This window comes from Chaetodon trifascialis, chromosome 21, assembly GCF_039877785.1.
Source record: "Chaetodon trifascialis isolate fChaTrf1 chromosome 21, fChaTrf1.hap1, whole genome shotgun sequence".
In the NCBI taxonomy this organism is placed as follows: Eukaryota; Metazoa; Chordata; class Actinopteri; order Chaetodontiformes; family Chaetodontidae; genus Chaetodon; species Chaetodon trifascialis.
Window position 1 is genome coordinate 6,223,985 of NC_092076.1, and position 25,333 is coordinate 6,249,317.

Sequence of the window (25,333 nt, forward strand, 5' to 3'; positions counted from 1 at the left end):
TGTTGTTGTTTTTCTTTTTATTATTATTATTCTCAGCATATTCATAATTCAACACATGACATACAGGAAACACTAACATAAACATTCTTAATGAAAGAGAAGAAATCATGTGACCCAATCGGCCAGCGGAGGCTCTCACCTCAAAGACATGCGGCGGCGATGCCAGTTTTTTTAAAACTCATAATCAAACACACCTGAAGGCTGGATGGGCTTCACCTGGCAACCTTCTGAGGCAATGCCCCCTGGCAACTTTGTCACGCAGCGGGGAGAGAAGAAGAGAGAGAGGTCTGGAAACGGGGGAAACTTGACCGTTTGGGTTTAAAGAAGAAAATACATGTCAGCAAACAGCTGCCGGCAAAGTCGCTCATCTTTTTGCTTCAAAACGTTGCAGGTGTGTCCCAGCCTTGAGGAAAATATGACAGATTCATGCCCTTTTCTGCTGCAAAGGAAGTGCTTTAGTACCCATGTTAGGGCTAGGTAGGTACAGTCGGCCATAGAAATAGGATGAGTAGATTTACAGTGCTGTAATGAGATATACAACATATTATACACTGGTTCATGAGGGAGGCATATGCTGTCTGATGCAGGCTGGCTCTTTGTTTCTTTGCCTTGTTACACTTTCCTGCAGATTCGTCATGAATAACTGACAGCTTTTTGGATAGAGTTATAGATGGTGTGTATAATAATGCCTCCAGGTTATCATTCTTCAACACCGGCTCCAGCTTATTGATCTAAACTTCAAGAGGAGTGTGAGAAACTGCAGGTAGAACACACTTTAAAGCGGCCGTTTCTTTAAAAACGCCGCTGGTTCAGTCTTCGTGTAGTGCATTTTGTTTTCAGCGTCAGCGTTGGGACATTTGCCTCTTCTCCGATGTTAAAAGAACCTCAGTCGCCACAAATGCAATCCCACCCCCCCACCCCCTCCCATCCCATCCCATCCCATCCAGCCCCATGCCCCCACCCAAGCCCCTTCCCAAAATAACTTTATACTAAAACTTCACAACAATTCACCATCAACACAAAGGTCACACAAAGTTCCGTCGTTATGTCCATCCATAAAAACCAAGAACAGCACACGTCAACGTCCCCTCGCGTGTTGTTGGCATGATCTCACGCACGCACGCACGCACGCACGCACGCACGCACGCACGCACGCACGCACGCACGCACACACACACACACACTCACACTCACACTCACACACTCCCTGCCACACTTACATCCACCCAAACACAGTATGTACACATACAAACACATTCCCAGGGGATTAAAGACAAGCAGCACTCGCAGTCAGGTCAGGTGTATGTTTCTATTGCATCACATCCTTCTGTTGTCAGTTAGCTTGTTGCCAAGGATTATAACCGTATTTTCAGGACTAAAAGCAAAGGAGGGTTCGAGGATTTCATGAGAGAACGGGAGGTGAGAATTTGTTAGTGTATATGAAGGAGGGGTGTGGAGGTCCGAGGGTCCAATCAGTCGTGGATGACGATGGGGCCTCGCATCCTCAGGCTGGGGTGAGGGTGCGGAGGGGCGAGGACGAGCCCCTGCGGCGGGCCCTGGGAGACCCTGCGCAGGGTGATCTGCTCGCAGGGCTGCCGGCAAGCGTGCCTCAGCTGGGAGCGGGACAGCAGCCGTCTGGCCCTCCTGCAGGGGTGGAGATAAGACAGGACATAAGTGCAGAAGAAGATACACTGATGCAAAGATAATATCAGTAAAAAATCCAGTCTTGACCTTGGAAGCAGTAGTTAGTACTAATGACAGTCAAGTAGTAGACAAAGTGATCTCATCAGTTTGCCCAATTACCATTTCCAAGGTCGAGGATGAACTTCTAAACCAGCACAGATTCAAAGTATTATCATTCCTTTGGAGACATGACTGTGGTCACCAATATGCACACTCCTTTAGCTCTGTTTTAGCTCTGTTTTGGTCTCCACTAACTCTAAACACTCTCTTATGTCCACTAGCTAGTTGCTAACTTTGTCTATCGGCTATTTGGTGCCGAGCAGGAGGTGCACAGTAGATTTATTGGCTGCCTGGCCTGTCTGTAAACAAGGCTGATGAAGACTTGAGGCATCTAAATATGTAGAGTTTGTTAACTGAACAGGTGACCACATCACACAAAGTAATTTGGTCTTTGGTTAATATAAAAATGGACATTTTTGCTCTCCAGTTTTTGTACAGATTCTATACAATTTGTTTATTTATTATATTTAGAGGTGCTGGGAGCAGGTTGTGTTACCTTTCGGCAGAGTCAGGCTAGCTGTTTCCCCCTGTTTCCAGTCTTTGTGCTAAGCTAGGTTAGCTGGCAGTAGCTTCACATTGAGCATAAGAGTGGTATAAATGTTCTAACTTTCAGCAGTGAAGGAAATAATATATTTCCAAAGGTGGATTTTAACTGCTTGTCTGTGATTTGGGAAATCCAGGCTTTTAAATTTGATTGCTTAATTTTTCATGTACTTTATTTAACCTTTATTTTAACTTTTTTATGGGTCACACAAGAGAAGTGTGACAGTTTCACTGTAAAAAGGGTGTTTGGGCTGTTGTGAGACAACAATGTGATGAGCTTATTTGACATGTATACCCTTAGTTTACCTGTAGTTTAACAATGATACTTGCTAATGGATTTGGGCGGTCAACCACTTGATTGTGTGTTTGTAAAAATTATTCTGTTGTGAGCAATGTCGCCTATAGATGATCACATCAGGTGTAAAGCTTCACCAGCAATAACAGACACATTCAAGACATAAGATGAAGAAACTAATAAAGAGAGAAATTTAAGGCGAGCAGAAAAGTTCAGTTTCAGAGTGCAAAGTTTATCGAGCAAGAGCAATAGAGTTACTTATATCTGTTGTGAGGTAAGAGAGGGGTATCTGCAGGATCATTAAGGAGATGTGCTAAATGGCAGACTGCAATGGGCTTTGTGCTATGACAGGAAGTGTCTTTTAACAGCCCACAGTGACCAAAAACACTAAAGCCACGACCACGATGGACACGACACTAATGGAATTCATTCAGAGACAAAGGCGAGATGCATAACCACAACGTCTGGGTGATTGCTCAAGGTTCCCTTTAGGCCGTCAAGACAAACACTCTGAAATTTAATGCACAGCAAAGTCCTCCTAAAATGCTCTCATTCTCTCAGCAGCACAGAGGATGTCTGTCTTGTATTGTGAAACGGAAAACCCATCCAGATCCCCGCTGTTGATAAAATGAGTGATAGAGCACTCATGATGATTGTGCACCGCGGACCCGAGCACCGTAAATGTGTCTGCGAGTGCATGCACCGGCCAAGCGTCTGCACACATCCTTCAAGCACAACGGGCCTTGAGATTGCTTGTTACACAGCATGAGACACGGATTATTGCTCAGAGAGAGAGGTGAACAGAACAGACTCAGCTCTGGTGGCACATTATCTAAAGCTCTGCTGTTTGTCTGTTCAGCTGGTCATCAGGAGGAGGCGAGCAAACATTTAAACCTCGCTCAAACATACCAACCTGTCTCATTTACATTTCGCTTTCACTTTCATTCTGTTTCATAAGATTTCCCACTTCTGATTCTCTGTCCTGTTGTTTACCTGTCCAAATCCAACTGTACTTCAGTAAAAGCACAGATTCTCCTTTGTAAAAATACTTCATTACAAGTAAACAGCCTGCACACAAAATCCTACCTCACTAAAAGTATTATCAGCAAAATGTACTGCAAGTATCAAAAGTACCAGTACTGCAGAAAAATGTCTGCTGTGACCAATATAATACTATATGACAGTTCTACTGTTTATACAGTTAGGCACTTTATTTCAGTGCCCACAAAATAAATCTGAGAGGTTTCATTTTCATCCTTTTTCTATCTGATTTTTACTATTATTATAGTAGAGTTTTATTCTCCGTCTTATTTTGCATGAATTTTTTATACTTGTTTTATATGTTTTTCTGTCTTTCTTTATGTGAAGCACTCACTGGAAGGATAGCCTTGACATCTTCTCCAAATATTCATGTTTTCCTGCGGATGAATCCTTAAGACTTTGCCTCTTACGTCAGCAGTAGGTCAGAGTTGTCTAATAACCTTTAATCCTCTGACTTTGCCTCTTGTGTTTCATGGGGTTCACATTCACGGTTAATTATTACATGGATAGCCATGAAATGTTCTACAAACAGTCAAAATCTAATGCACTGACTGAGACATTCATGGTTCACAGAGGATGAATCCTAATAACTTAACTCATCTGCTGAGTCAGCTGACATTTCTGGTTCAGAGTGAACGGTCTCGACGGGTATTTGATGGACTGCCATAAAATTACACACAGATTCATTTTCCTCCACAGGATTGTGGCAGCATCATGATAATTTGTTGACTTTTCATCAGCTTCATCATCAGGTTAATGACACTCTGCAACGCCCTGCGTAACCTACGCTGAGTAACGTGTTAATCTGCCTCTATTTGTCTCTCTTGCCTCCTCGAATAAGTGGGAGTGATCTCTCAATCCTTTGCTCTGCTCTGTGGCGCACTGCGTTCTTCATCACACTGAGAGAGAGAAAGAGTGGGATAAAGAGACGGAGAAGGGGGAAAAAATGAAACTTCCGATCATTTCTCATTTGCAGCAGCCTTTCAGAGCAGATCTATTAATGTCTTTTATTCAGGAAAGTCTCTACAAGGAGAGCCAGTGGCAGGATAATCTAACACAGGGAACGGTATTCAGAACCATGCCGTCTCTCTCAAACACAAACACACAGCCATCATGATCCCGGTGCTAAGTGAGTGATCCATACGAGTGCATCCATGGTTAATGTGGTAATGATATTTCCACTCAAGCCCCAGCAGTGCCTGGCTCCTCGCTGGTCCATCTGCACCAGTTAGCTGCTCTAATTTTAGCCCTGACGGTCGGAGGGCGGCTGTGAGGGCTGGGTGCCATGGCTCATTTAGACACAGGCTTAATGGAAGAACATCTTTCTCTCTCACATATGGACAGGCAAACATTGACTCATTATGTGCATATGAGTGTGTGAGAGAGTGTGAGTCTGTGTATGTGTGAGGAAAAATAGAAAGAAACTGATTTTTTTAGGTGCAAAACATAAATGAATGTTTATTCAACAGTTCATTCAAAGTGACACACACCATGAAATCTGCAGTTTGGGGTTCTTGAGACATTTAGATGTTGTTTTTTTTAAAATATGATACCTGGACTGTGGTCTCAGGCAAGCTATTTGTTTACAAGGCAGGAAAAAAAAAATCCATATCAGCCTGTATCAGTCAGTGGGAAGCAGAGCAGTGGAGGATGCTGAGGCTTCACATTCTGTGAAGAGCTATTTGTGGAGGAGCTCATCAGTTTTATTTCAGCATCAACTGAATGCATCATCAAGTGGTACATTTCTGCCCACAATTTGATTCAGCTTAAGTCTTGAAAGGAATATAATATCTCTGCAAATGGCACATTTAACAAGACTAAGAGTCTAAAGCTGTGCTGGCAGCTGTCAGAGCGTACTTGGGCAATGCTGTGCATTAAGCTAAATGCTAGCACACTCACAGTGCTAACATGTTGACATTAAGGTTTATTGTTAATAATGTTCATTCTATTAATTTTTAGTGAGCGTGTTAGCTAACATTTGCTAATTATCACTAAACAGGAAGTACACCTGAGACCAATGGGAAAGTCTTAGTTTTGTGGGTACTCCATCAAAATGATAATAGATTTTATGCCCAAAAGTTGATGTGACACGCTGCAAAAAGTAAAATCTAAGATGAAATATCTTCAATCAAAGTAACACATGCTTGTTGTTTGTCTGTACACCCTCGTATCAGGACGTTTTAACGTCTGAACATTTCACTTGTTTCGAGCGTTTTTGTCCTTAATTGTCTTAATCAGATATTTCAAGATCTCACTGGGATTTTATTACAGGTCACTGGTTACTTTGTCAAAGTCCACACAAATATACTTGTTTTTTTGTCTGGCTGCATTGCTTTTAAGATAACTGTGAGAGAATAGATAATCTTGATTGATCATTAGGCCGTGCAGAGAGTTTCAAGCTGCGCCGTCATGAATCCACTCCAGCGACACCATTCTCTAATAACCGATCTAACATACCTTTAAGCTCCCTCTAAACCCTACATTCACTCAAGCAACAGGCCCAACTGGTGCTTTTTTTGCTGTATTAGTGATGGAAGCAGACACGTTTTACATGCAAGCTTCCCAGGCTGCTTCTCTGCTTCGACTCAGTGGCTTTGTGTGAATTTAGCTGCATATGTATTGTGTTGTACCTCTTTGTGTGTGCGTGTGTGTGTGCGCACCACACAGCTGTCTGAGGTCACCACAGGACAAAAATAAACTGAAATGTCTTTTTCTGTCTCAGCTCAACTCTTATCTGCTGTCGCTGCTCGTTTCACGGCACCACTTGCTTTCCCTTCGCGTACACGTGAGGTTTTCACCACTTGTGGGGACATTACATAGACTTGCATTAATTTCAACCAATACTTTCCAAACCCTAACCTTAAGCTTAGCCTTAACCTAATCCTAACTTTAGCCAGAAGTCTTTACTATAAGATTTAATGATTTACATTATGGGGATTTGCATTTTGTCCCCATAAGGAAAGCAGGTCCCAGCAATGTGACTCTGAAAACAGACTCCACAATATGAGTAATACAGGTATATATACACACACACGCTTCTGGGGACATTATATTGACTTACCCTAACAGTAACCCAAGTTTTCACCCTAATATTTAATGATTTATGTTACGGGGTCTTACATTTTGTCCCCACAATGTAATACACATCCACACACACAGTCAGCCAATCGGAGGTCAGAAAAGGGTCACCTTTGCTTACCTGGTCTCCCGGGTCACGAGGAAGAAGCTGTCATCAGGGGCATCAATCCAGTTGGGGCGTCTCTTGCGGATCATGACTCCTCCACGGGTGTTTCCACTGCTGCTGTTGCGGCCGTTATGCTGCAGAAAGACAATTAGATATCATTTTATTACAATAAGCAGTGATGCAGATGTACAGGATTTGTTAAAAAAAGGGAAAAATTATGTAAGTCACCTACCAGGAGGGGTCCACCTGTTATACCTGGGTTCTCTGCAAAAACAGGAGAAGATGCAAAGTGCACATGAGGGTATCTGTCACCTGTGATTAGTATTGATTAGTTTGACTTTTCCTAGTTACAAGTGGTGCAAGAAATGACTGTGTTTCAATGTCAGTAAAAATAGTGAAGTTACCAATAAAAAACAAAGTGTCAGACTGAAGTTGAATCATCCAAATTATCCAAATGACCCCCATCTGCTGATTCGTTTTCATTAGAATTAGTTGTCATTCTCTCCAACGAGCTAGTTTAGATAAGAAATGGCAGAAAAGGTTATCACTCCGGGTGTATTTCCACTAATTTGATTTTAGCAAGCAAAAGGATGACAAGTACAATATCAACACTGTTTGGTCCCCAAGGTTCATTCACATCAGAAGTAACTTATTTAAAAGCAAGATGGGATGCATTTTCCAATTTTTTCCGGGGTGGGGGGTTGAACAGATGTAATACAGGTGATGACTTTCTGCTTCTAGCCATGGTTAAGTAACAAAACACGTCTTAATAAGCTTTATGGAATTAGTCGAGCTGCTTTTTAAAGAAATCTGTCTGTGTGTGTACCTGAACGTCTGTCTGGCTCAGCCCTGCTGTGGTGATGGTAGCTGCGTTTTCCCAGCATGCCGTGGGGGCCGTGTGGGAGAGAGGAGAGGAGGCGCCGCGGGGGAGGCGTCTGCAGGCCTGGGGTGCGGTGGGAGCGAGGGGCGTGGGCTGCCGGACGGGACTCTGGAAGAGACACCACACTGGAGCTGCATCAACTGACTCCTATCGACCACATGAAGCATCTCTACTCATCCTCCTTTGATTTGAGGCTGTTTTTCGGTACAATGGAGCAACAGGAGTTCGATTAAAGTCACATTTAAGAGCTTATTACGTGTTGATTTACCTAGAAACTGCAGAACACTGGTCAGAGTGCTCCTTTGGATGGCTCTGGTTTTGGGGAGGCGAGTTCCCTGCCCTTCGGACACCCTTAACATGTCTAAATCAAACACACACACACACAGACATTTTATAATCCAGTGCAGTATCCCTCAGACTGCATGATCTCCCCCTACCTGCTGAAACACTGACCAGGAATACTAAATACTGCTTAACATTTCTGCTGAATCATGCAAGTTAAAAAACAAGTCAGCATGTTAAGTATAAAATCAGTCCCGTTGGTGAAAGATAACCTGATTATGACGCGAACAAGGACGTCTTGTGTCGATGAAAACCTACTTCCATGTTTAAAAATGAATGTAAATCCTCAGCACAGGATGCAGGAGTCAACGCAAGTGAGCTCTGAGGTGTTAATGCGGTGACTTACTTTGAGGGATGGCATGTCCACTAAAGAGCAACGTCTTCCACGTGCACATACAGAGATGTAAGTACATGCTTACATGCACACACAAACAAAAGTAACACTGTAAACACACATACATTGATATATGAAGGTATTATGACAGCAGGCACTGAAGGATGAGTCCATGCTGGGGAGGAGGGGAGGGTTGGGGTGGGGGGGGCGTGCCTTTATGGTTCCTCTCAGTGTGGTGGAGTTGATGGACAGATAACACGGGACACATGAAGCACAAGGACTCGGAAGAGATGCTTTCAGGTGTGACTTTATTTGAGGTCTACTCTCACACTCACACAGTGATGAAAGAAAAGAGCAAAAAAGAGGTAGAAGATGAGAATATTGCAACAGCTGTTAGAAAATGAAGGACGAGGAGGCAAAGTGGAGGGGAGAAATGGCTCTGAATGGCAAATCCTGTCCACAGGATTTATAAGAGGCAACATGATGGATTCGTATGAATATTGCATGATCTGAACACAGGAGGGGGACCGTCCAAGGGGACGTGGTCCACCTGATGACTCCTTATGGGAAAGCCTGATCTACAGTGGGAGATGCAGCCAGCAGCAGAGAAGTCAAGAGCAGCTAGTTATGCTTTGTACCAGACAAACAAGGTCCTTACTTCAGCTTCAGCCTCCCTTCTTTCAAGTTTCATCAGTCCAAATCACTCTAAAGCTCATTAGCAACCAAAACACAATTCATTTTGTCTAATACACTCACAGAAACACACATGATTAACAGCATGAAAGTGCGCGCGCAAAACAGGAACAAAAAATGTGGAAAAATGTGATGGCAAGCACACTGAAGGCGAGGTTCAGTGTTTACAACAAACATCTACGGCGTGACAGCACGGGGGGGGCAGGCCTGTGCTTGGGGGGGGGGGGGGGGCGCTGTGCAAAATAGAGCTTCTCTTAGTAAAATACATTTTCTCTACGTCTAACTTCAGCAAATATACGGCTCAGACTAGAATATGAGTTCTACCGGATCCTTTTACAGACTACTTGTTAATGACAGGAGCAGAATCAGTCGTGTGTGTGTGTGAGTGTGTGTGCGCAGGCGTGCTTGTGTAGAATCGCCCTGTTTAACCAATAAATCTTTGTAAGTTCAACAATGGCTTTCAGTTCACAGAGTCTACCAACCACAACAGACAAAAGAATAAAAACAAAAAAAACAAAAAACACGAATGAAAAGATGATCAAAACTCATAGTTATGAGGACAGGCAGTCTTTATTGGAAACAGGGGGTGGGAGAATACAAAAACCAAAATAATAATAACAATAATAATAAAAACAGAAAGAGAGACAGACGCGGGGCAGAGATGGGGGCTGATGGTGGGGCAGTCAGGGTGAGGAAGGGTGGTGGGTGAGTGTGTGTGTGTGTTCGTGTGTGTCTGCGTGTTGTGTTTTCTCTGCAGGTGTGTGTGTCCATGTGGCAGAAGTTAGGAGGAATTGAAAGAGCTCTTACACTCTGCCTTTATGGCCCCACAGTTAATGGGGACAAAGGGTCGGCGCGCAGCGCGGCGCAGCCTGATGATGTCACGGCACATGTGCCGGGCCAGCTTGGTGAGGCGGGTGGCCTGCAGCAGGAAAGCCTGCTTGGTCTTCATGGAGGACTTGGGGCTGCCGCTGTTTCGCATCGGCACCATGTGGTTGGCCTGGCGAGGGCCGTGACTCCGTGAGCGAGGCTCCTGGGAACGAAGGAGGACAGAGGGCGAGCCAGTGAGTACGGCCGCATCGATGACAGCAACGTGTTTCTTAACATCAAAGACACAACCCTACAGCAGCACACCATTTTCTGCCAACGTTGGAGCAGTTTTGGTTATTCTGTCTGACAGATTTCTTCATTTGAGTTTTTGTCTACGCTGTTCTCAATGGTTTTAAGTGGGCGGGGCTCAGCTATAAAAAGGTGACGTCATGTGCTTCCGTGTACCAATCAGCATTTAACGACATCTGAATCACAAATGTAATGACAGTGCATGAGGTTGTTTGTTTGCGCTGCCACAAACTACACCCACACAGTCCCGATGAGGCCGATTAGCTGAGTAATAAATAACAACAAAGGATGTTTTTGCTTCATTTTTAACTTGGATTGTTTTGAAAGAAAGTTTTCAGGAGCTTAAAAAACTGATGTTTGCCGCACACTTTCAGGCTCTTTTCCTTTCCAGTAGTCACTACATCACGATGTATTTTAACGTGAAAGCACGCTAACGTCACTGGAATGCTAAAAAAACAGGTTGGTTGTGGTGTTGTTGAACTTTATCAATAACTACTTTGTCCACCATGTTCATGTCAATGACGTCTACTAAAGCCTCCAAATGTTCAACTGAAGTTTAAATAAATGATTATAGCCTTCACTGAGGATGGATACATTGCAGGGCTGTTGTGTTGCGTCATTTAACTGGCAGTCGATTGTGGAACAGATGCTGAAAAGACCTTTTTTCATGGCAGGAAAAGCAAAGGTGCAGCTATTAACTTTAAAAATGGCTGCGGTTTTAGATGTAGGTCAGCCAGTTCCAGGGCTCCGGTGCTGTGCATGCAGGCTGGCTGGCTCACACTTTACTGGGATACTTCAATTAAACAGAACCATCATTTAAATTATTAATTACAGCTTCTTCTGCTGCAATAATATCAAAATCTCATCGTGTGACAGAGGCTTATTTAGCACAGAAACAGGGTAGAAAAAGGGTAAACTACAATGCGGCAGCTATGTGGCCTTTTAATGCCACTTACGATGAAATACAGGTAAACTTTGCATCCCACTGCCAGCTGCAGACAGACAAACAAAGTCTCTTAACTGGTCATTTTTCCCCACACACGGATCCAAGCGTGTGAATCTATTAGCAGCTAATATGCAAGATACAATATGAGATGTTTCGCGCTCACTGAATAATTGATGCTGATGGCTCTGGTCTGCAGAGCTGCAGCTGTGTGGATCAATGTGCTTAGAAATGTATTTTTCTGTAATCCTTCGGGACCATGAGGTCAGGCGACCTTAAACGTTTCACTCGTGTGCCTGCTGACTGGGCTTACGTTGCTTGCTGGACTGGGGGAGGTCCTCTCCTCTGGGCCCTCCGCTCTGCTTGGCATCTTCAGGCCTCCGTACTTCTTCCAGTACATCCAGCAGGAGACGCACAGGCGGCACTGCATGTTTGGAGGCCCCCATGAGTACCACTGGGCCGACTGCATGGCTGTTAATGTACGAAATGCATTAATGACGGTTAGAAGCATCACTGGGGGAAACTGGTCCAAAGACACTTAGCATATTGACCTCTTTTCCACCGTCTCCGCTCTCTTCCTCAATGATTTAATCAACGTCCATACATCAGACCGAGTCTCGCTGCATGTCTGCTTAAACAACTGCACAAACTCTCTCTGCACAATTGTTTTTGTGGACAGGATGCCAAAAACTTCTGTGACTCGCTGTCATACATTATGACAAATTTTGCTCCACTCACAGATTTAACGGGTGCAGTTCAGTTTCCACTGATATAGACATAACACTTCCTGTCACCGCTTCATAATAAAAGCTTTCTGCAGGTCACCATTATAAGGCTTTTATTCTTTGTTGGAAGCTTCTTAAATGAGACAATTTGCACTTTTCTCTGTGTTATATTGTTATAAATTACATATTTTGGGCTTTGGGACAAACTTGTTAGCCTTCATAGCATAGTAGCTAAAAACATGTCCTTAAGAAACTGAGCCAAGGCAGATATTGATCACTGGATTAGTTACCGCTGTCAAGATAAATAAGCAGCGAACACAAACTCACTATAGCAGCTCTCGCAGGCTCTGCCCCCGCCTGCTGCATGGTAGGCCCCTGGGCCCGCTCCATTCACGGTCGCCATCTTGCCATTGGTCATTGAGATCTGGTTGGGGTTGGGCTTGTTACTGTCAGAGAGATGAAAAGAAGAGGTTTAACTTCTGAGAGAGATTTAAGAGCGACTGCAGCTGCTTTGTGCAGCGCTTTCAATCAAAACACATCAATTATGCATAAAACAACGATCATCTTGCAGCCACAGGTGCAGTAATGGGAGGACTTACTATGTGGGGATATAAACCTGCTTCAGTTTGCTCTCTGCCTCTGCTGCCTTCAGTCTCTTCTGCTCAGAGAGAAACACAATGGATTGATTCATTAACAACAAAAGACAGCAACGGTCGTCTTCCATAAAAATCCTCTGAGACAGTTTGACACCTTTCAGAATTAACTCTGATAGGCAGCCTTAAAATAGGACTGCAGGATTACAATGATGATCACTGAACGTGCCATTTTCAATGTGGTGTTTTCCATCTTCTTTACACCTTCCACTCGTCTATACAGCTGAAAAGCCCTTCACCGTGAAAACGATCCACATTCATGTTACTGTGTACTTGGCTGATTCTCTTCTCTAAGAGCTCTGTGCATTTCACATCTTTTAAAGCTTTTCCTGTATCCTAAAATCACTTCACTTCAGTGATCTGTCTCCTCCGCCTATTTTACAAAGCATAAGTGTCTTCGTCCTGGCGAGTCCTGCTGGTTATCGTCTTCTCCGGCTCTGCAGGGACAGAGCCTTCTGAACCCCGATCATGTCAAATGACCCATTTTTAACAGAGAAGCTGCATTACAAACAGGGGCGTGCCTGGAATTTCAGAAATGAGGACATTTCACAGGCAGCGAAGTTCTAATGGAACCTGTGGTTGAGTGGCATTGTGGGAAATGTAGGATTCAAACTTTTTTAAAGTCTGAATCATATTACAGACTAAAACTCCAGATTTCTCAGATTCTGCTGCATCATTTTTTTAAACTGTCTCTCAAGAGCCCTGTAACTTTAAGGAAGTGCAATACTAAATCACAGGAGTACCCATCTGCAACGCAGCAGGTCATAAATGTACACCAAAGTATGGAGGACGAGACTACAGTACAGTACAGACTACAATATGTAACTTACACTCAGACCTAAAGGCAGGACAAAAAATATTACGAGTGATTCCAAAACAGAAGCGTAAAATGTAAATAAAAACAGAATCCAATCAATTACAAACGAACCGTGTTTACAGACAACGGTTTCACAAAGTGTTTCTGAGTCCATGCAGTAACAGCCTTCATCCAATCATGTGTTCACAGAGCGGTGAGCCTCGCTCCATCTTCGCTTGTGAATGACTGAGCCTTTCCAGGATGCCCTTTTCATACCCAATCATGTTACTATCACCTGTTACCAATGAACCTGTTTACCTGTGGAATGATCCAAACAGGTGTTTTTGGAGCGTTCCACATCTTTCCCAGCCTTTAGTTGCTCCTGTCACAACTTGTCGGAAACACGTTGCTGCATTAAATTCAGAATAAGCCGATATCTACAAAAATCTGACGCTGATGAGGTAAAAGATGGATATTACAAACTTAGAAACATGGAGGTTTTGTTTTGCTTCTTCTTCTATGAGCTCTATGAAACACTGAATGTGAGCAAAAACTTTGTTTACAAGAAAACTTTCAGTCCGTTCCAGCACAAATGCAGGAATCACTGAAAAACACATATTTTTCCTGTTTTGAAAATAGTGAATTAGTCTCACCTGTTGCACATATCTGTCTGTGGTCTTCCACATGTAGTAGTACTCTATGATACTAGTCAGAGACTTCCATGGCAGCTTTATAAGAGGAAAGAATGAAGAAGTGTGGAGAGAAGGGGAGAGAGAGACACACAGAGCAAATGAATGATATTAATATCTCATGTTCTTGCCATCTGGGTGCGAAAGCCGTCATGCATATTCATGAGCGAGACGCATCGTGACCAAAGAAGCTGAAAGCTACCGGCTTTGGTCCCAGACGAAAACACACACTCTCACAGAGACACACACAGTGATTCACACATTTAATAAGTATTCATGAGCACCTGGTGCCACTGCATACACCCATGTCCTGCCTTTATTGTACAGGAGAGGCAGATGAGAAGGTGGGAACAAAAGTTCAGCAGAATCAAAAAGTCACTCCCTGCTGGCTTGAAAGACAGCTGCTAAAATTGGTACTTCTGTCCTTCGCAGCGCAGTGTGTGTGGTCATTTTGAATTCATGCAGAGGACAAAGGATTCCCAAGTTTTCACTGGGGAGGAGGAAGCATCAAAACATCCATAGAAACTTCTCAAATGACGCCTGCAGCATAATCCGACTTCTCCATCATCCATCAGTATGCTAAACAACTTTCAAAAAAAGCCGCATTTTCTACTAAAATACTGCTCCACACACAAACAGAGCTGGTTTTAAGCTGACATACACGAACAGACAGACAGCTGGGACGTGAATTATGCTGGAGGGGTGACCTGAGAACATTTTAATAACATTATTCCCCGACATGAAGCATATTTTAACATATGAATTCAACCTGAACACAGCTGCAGTTCTCCATTAAAGCTAAGTCATCCTGGAACTGAGTGACTGCGGATGTTCACGTGGTCTGCTAGAATGAATCCAGAATGAATCACTCCACCTTTAAGCGTGAAACAACCAACTCTGAACACCCTCAGATGTTGAATTCCTCAACTGAGAACAAACCGAAAGGCATCATGTTTTTCATCTCCTCATGAGGGGAGACAAACCTCATTATTCTGACAGGAAGCTCAGGAAAAAAGATGAGCCACATTCAGGGCTGACTGAGAATCACGGCTGACAACAATGAAAAATATAAAGTTAATAACACACCTGAACTTAAAATGACTACATCAAACATAACTGTATCCAGCATCACATTTATTCAAAGCCACCTGAGGCAACGCGCTGCTGCAGACCGCATCCCACTAATCCTGACTGACGCGACGCCGCACGAGCCGGAGTGCGAGAGCATTTCTAAACACACACTTACAAAGTCTTGTCGGATGTCGTTGAAGTCTTTGCCGTATTTCTCTAGAGCCTCCTCGAACATGGCGGCTTCCGAAGCGCTCCACTCCTCCATCTCATCCCTGCAGAGCACCGGGCCGCCCGCTGGGACCAGTACGCTCAGCGCGCTGGACAGGTCGTAGTTGTGACGATGAAGCGTGTCCATCGCATGGAACTGCACGACAGGGGCACACAGAGGGCATCAAAGTTAGGGTTGTACCAAATGTCTTGAAATATCATGAATATACGACAGAAATGCATGCAAGCAGCATAAAATAATGAAATAATAATCACGCCTTTAGGCTTACTACCGCCTTGTTAATGCAGCTGCGCGCCTCCCTTCGTGTGCGACAAATGTGGACTGAAGCAGAACAGGATGGGAATTTTGGAAAAAGTTTCAATAACTTTAACTTTGGTACATTATAACGCTCCGGACTTATTGGAAATTGGATCACACGAGTTGAAGACAATCGTACGCAGCCACCACTGCAATCTAATTCCACAAATATTATGATACTACTAAGATTAGTGCAGCTTAATCTTTATCTGCAACTGTGCAGAAAGACTGGGTTTAAAGAAAATAAACAGACACGGGAGGGAGAGAGAGAAGCAGTGCACCATCTGAGCTTTGATGTACAATTCGAACGTCAATGTTATAATCATTGAAGTCACGATCAGGTGCTGCAGGGTGAGTGTGTGCTCGGCTCACCAGTGTGATATCTCGTGAGGCTGCAGCTGCGCTCATGTGTAAGCTCGGCTGTCTGACTGAACTGCTGCAGTCAAGCGCTCGAGCGAAGGTCCCAACCGCCCTGAAAACACACACAATGTAAACAACCGCACAGAAAATATATACCAAAAAAACACAGTAAGATTTATGTGTCACTTCACTGCAGCATAATTATCCATCTGAAAGTCGGGGTTGTTGTTTTTCTGCTGATTGCTTTTTACAGAAAAACAACCACACACACAACAAACGTCCAGTAACAGAGTGTGAGTGGCGCCAACGAGCCAATTATGAATCAAACGCAATAAATAGTCATTTTGAAATTTTTGATTTAAACACAAATCTTTCCATTATTCATTTTTAATGCAGTTTCTCATCCATCTTTTATAGGAAAATAAACTGCGATAAACTCATAAATTTACAAACATGAAAACAACAAGCTCTACTTTGGAGCTCAAACAACAACAATGTGCATTTAGTGCTTTTGTCGACATATTTTTGTTAACACACACACACACACACACACACACACACACACACACACACACACACACACACACACACACACACACACACACACACACACACACACACACACACACACACACACACAGTGTGTCACAGAAGTGAAGGTTTTAACCCTTAAAACAATCTGTTCAATTAGTTAATTATTATTTTGAGTAGTTGCAGAGGATATATTTAATAAATACCTTATAAAGGCTAAGAAAGAGCCAACATGCTGCTAAGAGGGTGAATATGTGCACATTAATATACAGACTATATATGTGGTCAGGTGGTCATCAGAGGTCAAAGGTCTTACCGTGCCACCACTAGGAATTGGTCTATCTGTTTGTTGGTGAGTGGACACTCTGGATCCCACAGCTTCTCCTCCAACTTGGACTGGTCCCTGTCATCTGCCTCACCTGCGGGGACGCACAGAGACGACAGCTTACACACCACGGGAGACGCTGGAACCACGATGATCGACTCGTGAGATCGCCGCGTTGGCTTGTCTGCGAATTGTTTAAACTCTGCACACGCTTTCTGAAAACGTCCACTTACTATGTGATCGTACTGGACAGAGAGCAAGTCTGTCCAATTATAGACATGGTTTTAATGACAAATTCAAATGAGACGCTTGCAGGCCACAAAATTAAAACCCTAAAGTCTCTCATGAGCACATATAGATATTTTTCCGCTTTTGTCTAGATTGGCAAGAAAACAAAAGAGACTTTCATAAGTCAACATTTGAGGAATATTGCCTCAAGTTACCATTAATACTTGATCCTCACATGGAAGATTTACAGAAACATTGGAGCTGCGTGTGTGAAACAGGCTCATCAAGTCACTGCTCATATCAAACAGAGAGCGTCAATCACATGCTTTATCTTTGGCTAAACCTCGAACAAAAGGCTGCTGTAGAGGAAGACGAAGGCACAGATAGTGAAGCTAGAGATGAAAAAATACATGTTCATGCACAGATGTCAACAACAAAACCACTGAGTGAAACACGCGTGTGCTGACCCTCTTGTAGCATCTCAGGTACGTCTGCCTGAAAGCGTGGTCCCACTCTGATCTCTCCTTTGTCGGCCAAAAGGGTCTTCTGTGTTGGGTCGTACACCAGCGAGTAGAAGAACGTGTCCTGAAGAAAACACAGCAATCAGCACCTCTAATGCTAAACTCGGTTACTCCTCGGCAAATACACCTGATTTATTTTCCAATTTTTCTTGGTATTCACAAAGTGAAACTAAAAAGATTTCAAAGACACTCTGCTGGTGAACCTGTGATCCCTGAGATAAGAAGAAATTAGAAGAAGAAATGCTGCAAATGAAAATTCTGTCTTTTCTTGAGTTGAAACAGTCAATTTATCAGTGAACTGACATGACGATATGCAACTATTTTAACGATTTGATGTCATTCTTTAAGTAAAATTTATCTTACGTGACAATAAACTTCACAGTTTTAGTCTTGAGGTGGAAAGGAGGAGTACTCTGACACCATCATCTTGAGTGTTACACAATTATGCAGCACATTTTTCCTACATTTCATGGATAAAAAGATAAATGAATAAAAGAATTGTCTGACTGATCGACGAGCAGAGTAATTGCTGCTTGCATCCCTGGACCTTTCTCTCAGTTGACATGTGACACATGAAAAAGCTTGTGAAGTATGACTAGACCTGCTGTGACAAAACCAGCAACAGGTGACAAATGCAGTTTTTTTTTCTCTGACTCACCTCTTTGTCAAGGTATGAAAGAACAGCTTCAGTCTCATTCAATAGTGCGACACTGCACTTCCCCCTAACAGGGAGAGAGAACAAGCGCCATGTAAAACACCGACAGGAAGTGAGCCGGGCTCAATTTGTCTGTTCATGGCTGGGTGAGTGACCATCCATGGGCACTGCCTGCAGACGATGAGGTGTGTGTGCGGTACCTGATGTGTGTTGCAGGTAGACTCTCATACTGCCGGGAGAGGAAGAGCTCTCTGTGGCGAAGCTGGTGTTTCTGTTTTTCTGTTAGCTCTGTCTCTGTCGGGCTCTCCTTCTCCTCTTCCAACTCCTCTGCGGGAGGCACACACGGGGGAAAATTACTCCGGAAAACGCATTAATGATGTTAAAAATGGCATCCTGAAGGGATGCTGAGGCAAGCTGAAGACAAACGACGCACAAAACATCAACAGTGGCTTCACTGTGATAGATAAATCACAGACCAACAGATTATCAAAGTCCCAAATGGTAATTCATCCATTTATCTCCAAGATTTCATACAAGACTGCACTGTCTGCAGATATGAAACAGGCTGGTAAAATGACCCTCGAGGGCTTTGCATTCACAAACTATTGCCGCCATCCGTGAAAGACGCACGAGCCATCCTGCTCAGGGACGATTACTAGAAATTTAATTTTAAGGAGACAGCGTCCATCCATAAATACTGGATTAGCTTGCTGCTGCTGAGTCAGCACATAATGCCAAGCAGCAGGTAAACATCTTGAATCACTGTTACACAGTGCAGGCACATACTTAGGCAAATACATGTCATCTGCCTTTGGCGACTATCGACAGTTGTTTTCACGAGCTCGTACTGGCACCAGTACAGCCTCACACCAGTGCTAGAAAATCCTACAGAGCTCCAGATCCCCCATTTCCACTGTCCTGATATATATATGATCACACTTCAAGCTGCCAGTGTGGTTCTTCAGAAGCGTCAGAGGGTCTAATAGCTTCGAAACTTCCCCCGCACACACACACCTTTCCGTGACTTTCCCAAACCGACAATCTCACACCCACTTCACACTGCGATTGGCCAGCTGTGCGTTGGTGAGAAAGGAGCCAAGGTTTGAACTTCTCTCTCCAGATCTTTCTTCACAACTGTTTCATTTTTCATGCGAACGACGAGCGCAGAGTCCGCCTGGAAATGTGCGCCGTGATGCGCACATTTAAACCACACCTCCTCCCTTTCTATGGCCACCGCCTTCCAGCGCGGCTGCTTGGAACGTGGTCGCACACGCCACGTGAACTGCTTCCGCTTGACCCCGACCCCCGAGCTGCAGAGCGGCCTGACCGTGTGCGTTTCCACTGTCAGAGCTAAACCCCGATGAATTGTACAAAAGGGAGTAACGACAAACAGATAGATGTGATGAAAACATCTGACAGGCTCTTCGGTGAAGTATACTGACCCACTGACAGTCCACTCAGCTAAGCAACGTCTGGTTAGTTCACCATTAGTACAAAGCTTCTCTTCAGGTTTTAATGTAGCAAACTGTCTCCATTGTGGAGCTCCTCTCCTTCATTATGTTGCTGCTCTTTCTTTCATCCAACAGACAGGCAGCTTCGCCATTTTCTGATCTGCTCTCCTTTGATACATCAGAGCCGTATTTGCTGTGTAAAGACAGCTAATGGAAACTGAAAGTCTTTTTTTCTCTCGCTCTTCTTCTGCCGTTTCAAACTGAAAGCTTCCCATCAGCAAACCACTGGAAGGCAACTACAGGAAGTCTACCTCGCATTTGTCACGGAGGTTAGCGAGGCTGCTAATTTGTAGGCCTTCGCAGCAAGATGCTGGCATTTTTCAGGACTATGTTAGTGGATGAGTAAATGTATTGAACGGCAGGAATGGGCTCTGTTGAATTTCTGGATGCTTGAAGTGCCACAAACAAAACTCTATTTACCTCCATTTTGTTGGGGAGATACTCAAATAAAACTAAACCCGCTGCAGAGCTTGATAACAGCGAGAGCAGGATGGAAAATGTGTGTTTTATGGATTTGGTTCTGACCTCTTTGTGCTCCTGCAGAGCTACTGTCCAGCCCTCGGCTGTTGTTTGGGCTGCAATCGCTAATCAGCATAACAGACAAAATGAATGCAAATCTTGCAGACAGGGCTCCAACAAAACTCGCACTATCGCTCGCTCAACTTAGTACAGACGTCACAAACTCTGCACATTGTGTTTTCTAGCCTTTTGTTTCCCCCCTGAACTAATCTGAGTGTGAATTCTTTTAGTTTTCAATGTGGTAGGCAGTGTTAACTTTCATTGTTTCTGCTGTCTTCTGCTGACCAGCTGGGAAATGACTGACTCCAAACAGCTCGCAGACTTGGCACTGTGCTGTGATGAATGCATATGTCCCTGCATACTGTATGGTTTATGTTTCTGAGCTTAAGGTCGCTTCGTGTTTACCAAGTCTGGACAAATCAGCAAAACTGGTTTTCCCACAAACACTGACCACGCAGAGAGATTAGTACGCAGCCACACAACACACTCCTGTCTTTCCTGTCGGTGCTGAGTCTCAGTCATGTAAAATTTTCACTGGGTCTCCCGCTGCTGACTCCTCATCTCAATCATCCTCCTCAAAGTTGTGGGTTTGCTTTGGCGGAGGAGAAAATGATCAATAATTTGTTTTATTCTAACAGGGCAGAGTGAAACATCCCTGGAAACAGGTAGAAGGCTTCCCACACAGAACAGGTGTTGTTGTGATAACAACACCTTCCTTTCCTTCCTTCCTTCCTTCCTTCCTCCCTTCTCCTCATAACAGCCACATTCACACTTCAGTCCTCTCTAATAAGGAATTGAGAAATAAATGTGATATACAGATATCAATAGCACTGGAGGAACTATTTATAGGCTAAATGGTCGCACTCTGGAGCTATTGTCGACATGAAAGAAGTAACATATTGACAGTACACGTTACAATGTGCAAAGGACGTGCTAAGTGGAAACACAGCAGGAAATGTCTGCTTGACTGACATGCAGCAGAAAGCCCATAATAAACATTTCTCCTTACTGACAATGGCTGAAAATATAAATGCACCTGACACACCGGCACTGTAACGTCCATTCTATACATATGCAGATTATTTTCTGGAATCATCAACTGTTTGATCGGCAGAACGTCAGAAAATTGTCTCAAACATGTAAGGCTATAACCAACAAATGTTGTGCATTTTTGATTGAAAGGTGACTCAAAAGACGGGGTCGATAATGCAAATTGTTGCCAAAAATGTATCCGCTGATGGACTAATCAAGTACTGATCATTTCTGTGCTTTATCTGAGTTTGGTGTATATTAATACACATATCCTGGAGACGCTGTATCGTCTCTAACGACACTGAATACCTTCACAGCAACTTAAACTTTCATTCACGAAAGAGACACCCAAACAGAAAGTTGTAAGTCTGAGTGTGTTGACAGGAGTTACTACTCACTTGCATGTTTGTCTGCGAGCTGAATGAGGCTGTGGGAGATGTCTCTTCTTCTGTAGAAACAAACCACCTTGGCCTCCACGTTCCCACTGGCCGTCTGAAACAGAGAGAGCGCAGGGATTCAGGCTGACTGAAAGAGCTGGCAACACCTCCCCGCACAAACCTCTAATTTCCCAGGAGACCTGGCTCCTTTATGCGCTCGTCAAGCTACGCTGCTATGACAGGCTGACCAGGGCAGCAACAGCGCTTTGATCAAATGATTGATTGACTGTCTCGCTGCATAATTAGGCCGACAGGCTTAAAGACTCAGCTGCTATTAAATGCTGTGACTGATGAAGAGTGAATGGATGTGGGGGTATGAGGTTTGAGGAAACTAGCTCCAACTCCTGCCGCTTTTTAAAGGAGGTTGTAGGTAAGACATGGACAAAATAAAAGGAACACCTCATGATATATTGCAATACACTGCAACACACCCATCAATAGGACTATGAAAAAATATCAATCAAATTTCATCAGTTATTCTCTTTCAGCCTCAACACAGAGGCAGCATCTGTTGCATGACAACTGTTTTACATTGCATCATGCAGCTGGGAGTTCCTGTTATTCTGTCCACCGTCTTTATCACTTAAGATAATCACAACGTCTCGAGTCTCTATTTTATACTGTACAGCCTCAATATGTTTTTTCAGGCGCATGCTGACCTGATCAGACATTTTCCCCACCCACAACATTCGATAATTTCATGAATTTATATCAATATCTCTGCACAGAAAAGGGCATGTTAAAGATGCTTGTGTGGAATTTAAACAAAAGTCCATGTTAGTTTTGGTCTGTTCTTAACGGACACACTCCCAGGGAACAAGTTTAAGCAGGCTAGTCTTCAACTGATCAAATATCAGCAGAAAAACATGAGATCACGTTGCTTTTCAAAGCTGGTATAAACTGATCTTTGGTCCAAAGCTATCCGGCAACCTGCAATATTCATTACAAAAATCTTCCCGCCCACGCATACACTTCGACAGGTGTGTCCCTTGATATCGACGGCAGTTAGGAGACCATGGAACACCTGTCATGCGCCGTCATATATTGCAAACACTTTAAGTCACATTATGCACAAACACGGCATTATAACGAGGGGGGGGGCCGGGGCAGAAACAGACAGGAATTCTAGCTATTCACCCTCGGGCATGAGAAGGAATAAACACACGCAAAAATGACACGCAAACACCACATTACCTTGTTGAGTTCTTCTATCCGGCGGATCAGGTAAGGGTTGCTGGAGGAGTTCTCAAAGAATACATAATCTGCAGACACAGAAAACACACGCTGATCACTGTAATGCTGCATTAGCCTGCGGGGCTGAGCAGCCACCTTATTGGATAGATCTATAAAATCAAATGCAATCCAGTACAGAAGCTCAGTCATAAATTACACCTTTACACAAATCACAATCTCAGATATGAACTATGGTTCTTGTTGAGGTTGTCAACGGTGATGTGACAGTGTCAACGAAAACTCAGTTATATAGTCTTCCTAAATGCAGAATTTGTTGCATTCGATGGCATTAAAATGCATAGATGCACCTTGGAATGTGCATACATTTACATATGTATACTGAAACCACCATCTCATTCCCAACTCACCAAAACTAAGTTGGGGAACAGGAATCTGGCTGAGTGACATACTGTTGAGTTCTCCCTCATTTATTACATATACCACTGTGCAACCAATGGTTCACTACTAACACTTGAGGCATGTATATCTGGGTAATTGTGATGAGTAAGCAGCACAGAAAATATCAAACAGGTCAAGGCAAAGGAAATCATATGTATACTGAAAGATTTGCATAGGCCGCGAGACAGCTACCACACTGTTATGACTTTGTGAGATAAGGAGTTGAGGACAGAGATGTAAGTCAGAAGTTTCCACTGCTCATCAACAAATTCAGCACAAACATGACTTCACCTCGGCTGAAGAGCCAGAAATCCAGACTGATTCAACTCTGGCGGGCAGAATACACTGCAAGTCTGCAAACTTCAGCCCAGAGAAAAATGCTGCTTTCAAGTGCTGCATGAAATATTGTAATTATTATTTCCAAACACATACTAAGAAAAGACCTAAATGTGCCAGAGCCTTCAGGGGGTGACATTCAGTTGCATTCAGTCAGTGTGTACAGTTCTGTTGTCTGCCTCTGGATTCATCCCCACAGTTTTACGACCGTAAAACAATAAATTTCAGGCCTAACATCAACATCCTTCACGTTCGACTGTCAGTGCTGCACAGACTTGAACTAGCCACTACAAGTGAGAAGCAACATTTCAGAACAGATTTGCTCTTTATTTCACAAAGAACTTGACTGCATCAACAAGTTTTACATTATAGGTCATGGAGTTTGCTAAAAGCACTTTAAGGAAGCAGAGCTGCGGCTGATTTGACCATATGGACAACGAGCTAGCATACTGGAACGAAACCGATAGTGACAAACTGCTGCCAGAAATATCACCTGAGCAAAGATGCTTATTGTTTATGTTTGTAACATGTGAAGCATCTGTGCCATTTCAGCTCATCCACGGTAGATCTGAAACCCGAGTACGTGTGAATAGAGGTGCGAGGTTTAAACCAACCTGACGCAACGACGCCATGAATCGAGACTATAATTTGATGGTGAATTCCACTGGACTGCTAACAAGCTAGCTAGCAAGTGAAGCCAATTTGGTAATTAATCGCGCTGGAGGTTAAAGTAGGCGGACAATGTGGCAATACTCGGTGTCTAATGTTACCAAGACTGTTAAACTCATTGCTCAAATACTGTAAAAGGAGCGCCACAGCTGCAATTATGGTAATCAGTGAAGCCATTGCTGGTGCTAACGTTAGCTAAATAAGGACTCGTACTAATGGCTGCATGCCAGAAGAGGCAAATACAAAGGCAGCCTCAGACTACCCGTGGTAACATTTTAATAACCTTTCAAACACATGTCTAGTCGAGAGGTTCCACTGGGTATCAGTCTCCCGTATCCCAGGTCTATTTATCCGAAAACCAGAGCCCAACAAAGGTGCCAACAATTGAAAAATGTTTACATTGTAAGCTAGCTATTTAGCAAGCTGGCGGCTAGCTGCTGTGGCCACGACAGACGCGAGGCCTGACCCATTTTGAATCCCAAATATTTAGAAATTCTCACCTTCCTGCTCCAACTTAATGCATCTCTGTTATCGTAGCACAGCCGTATCTCACTATTAGATGCAAACTAACCACAATAACGCTCCATAATGCCCAGGGGATGCAAAACTGGAAGGGCTCCTGCTTGATAAAAAGATCCACATTGACATACATACCTCCGACCCGGTACATGTTGGCCGCCATTTCTGCCCTCCCGGAGTGTTAACGTAAACCATAAACTAAGAGGAATAGAATAAATTAATAAAAACAATAAAACCCAGTTTCTTAAAAGATATAAGGTGCGATAAATAGTGATCGTCGAGACTCCGGCCGTGTGCCCAATCGGGAGATTTTTTGGCAAATCAACCCCCCCCTCCTCCTCGGATTCACGGTTCCCTTTACAATACAGTGAACTCACGGCAGCCAAAAGAAGTCGGATCAACCCGAAAAAGCACTGACTGGTGACGTAGAGAGGGGGCCCGCGCACGCGCACACACGGGCCCATGCGCGCGCACACGCACATAC

The 25,333-nt window shown here is 43.7% G+C and overlaps 1 protein-coding gene across 2 annotated transcripts; it reads right to left on the bottom strand.

Annotated features, from left to right (window-relative positions):
- On the bottom strand, positions 1-25,276 carry mta3 (metastasis associated 1 family, member 3). Of its 2 annotated transcripts, none has more exons than XM_070990202.1 (19): positions 24,985-25,276; positions 22,888-22,955; positions 21,655-21,748; positions 18,395-18,521; positions 18,198-18,261; positions 17,486-17,603; positions 16,782-16,884; positions 15,947-16,046; positions 15,224-15,412; positions 13,942-14,016; positions 12,439-12,497; positions 12,167-12,285; positions 11,428-11,585; positions 9,863-10,085; positions 7,955-8,047; positions 7,633-7,794; positions 7,039-7,070; positions 6,822-6,940; positions 1-1,644 (listed from the first exon to the last, which is right to left on the bottom strand). In XM_070990202.1, the coding sequence occupies exons 1-19, from the start codon at positions 25,010-25,012 to the stop codon at positions 1,473-1,475; spliced, it is 2,103 nt and encodes a 700-aa protein (XP_070846303.1). In that variant the 5' UTR covers positions 25,013-25,276; the 3' UTR covers positions 1-1,472. The 2 variants fall into 2 exon arrangements, with proteins under 2 accessions (XP_070846303.1, XP_070846304.1); XM_070990203.1 differs by having other exon boundaries at positions 6,812-6,940; positions 24,985-25,139.
- Positions 25,277-25,333: the final 57 nt, after the last annotated feature.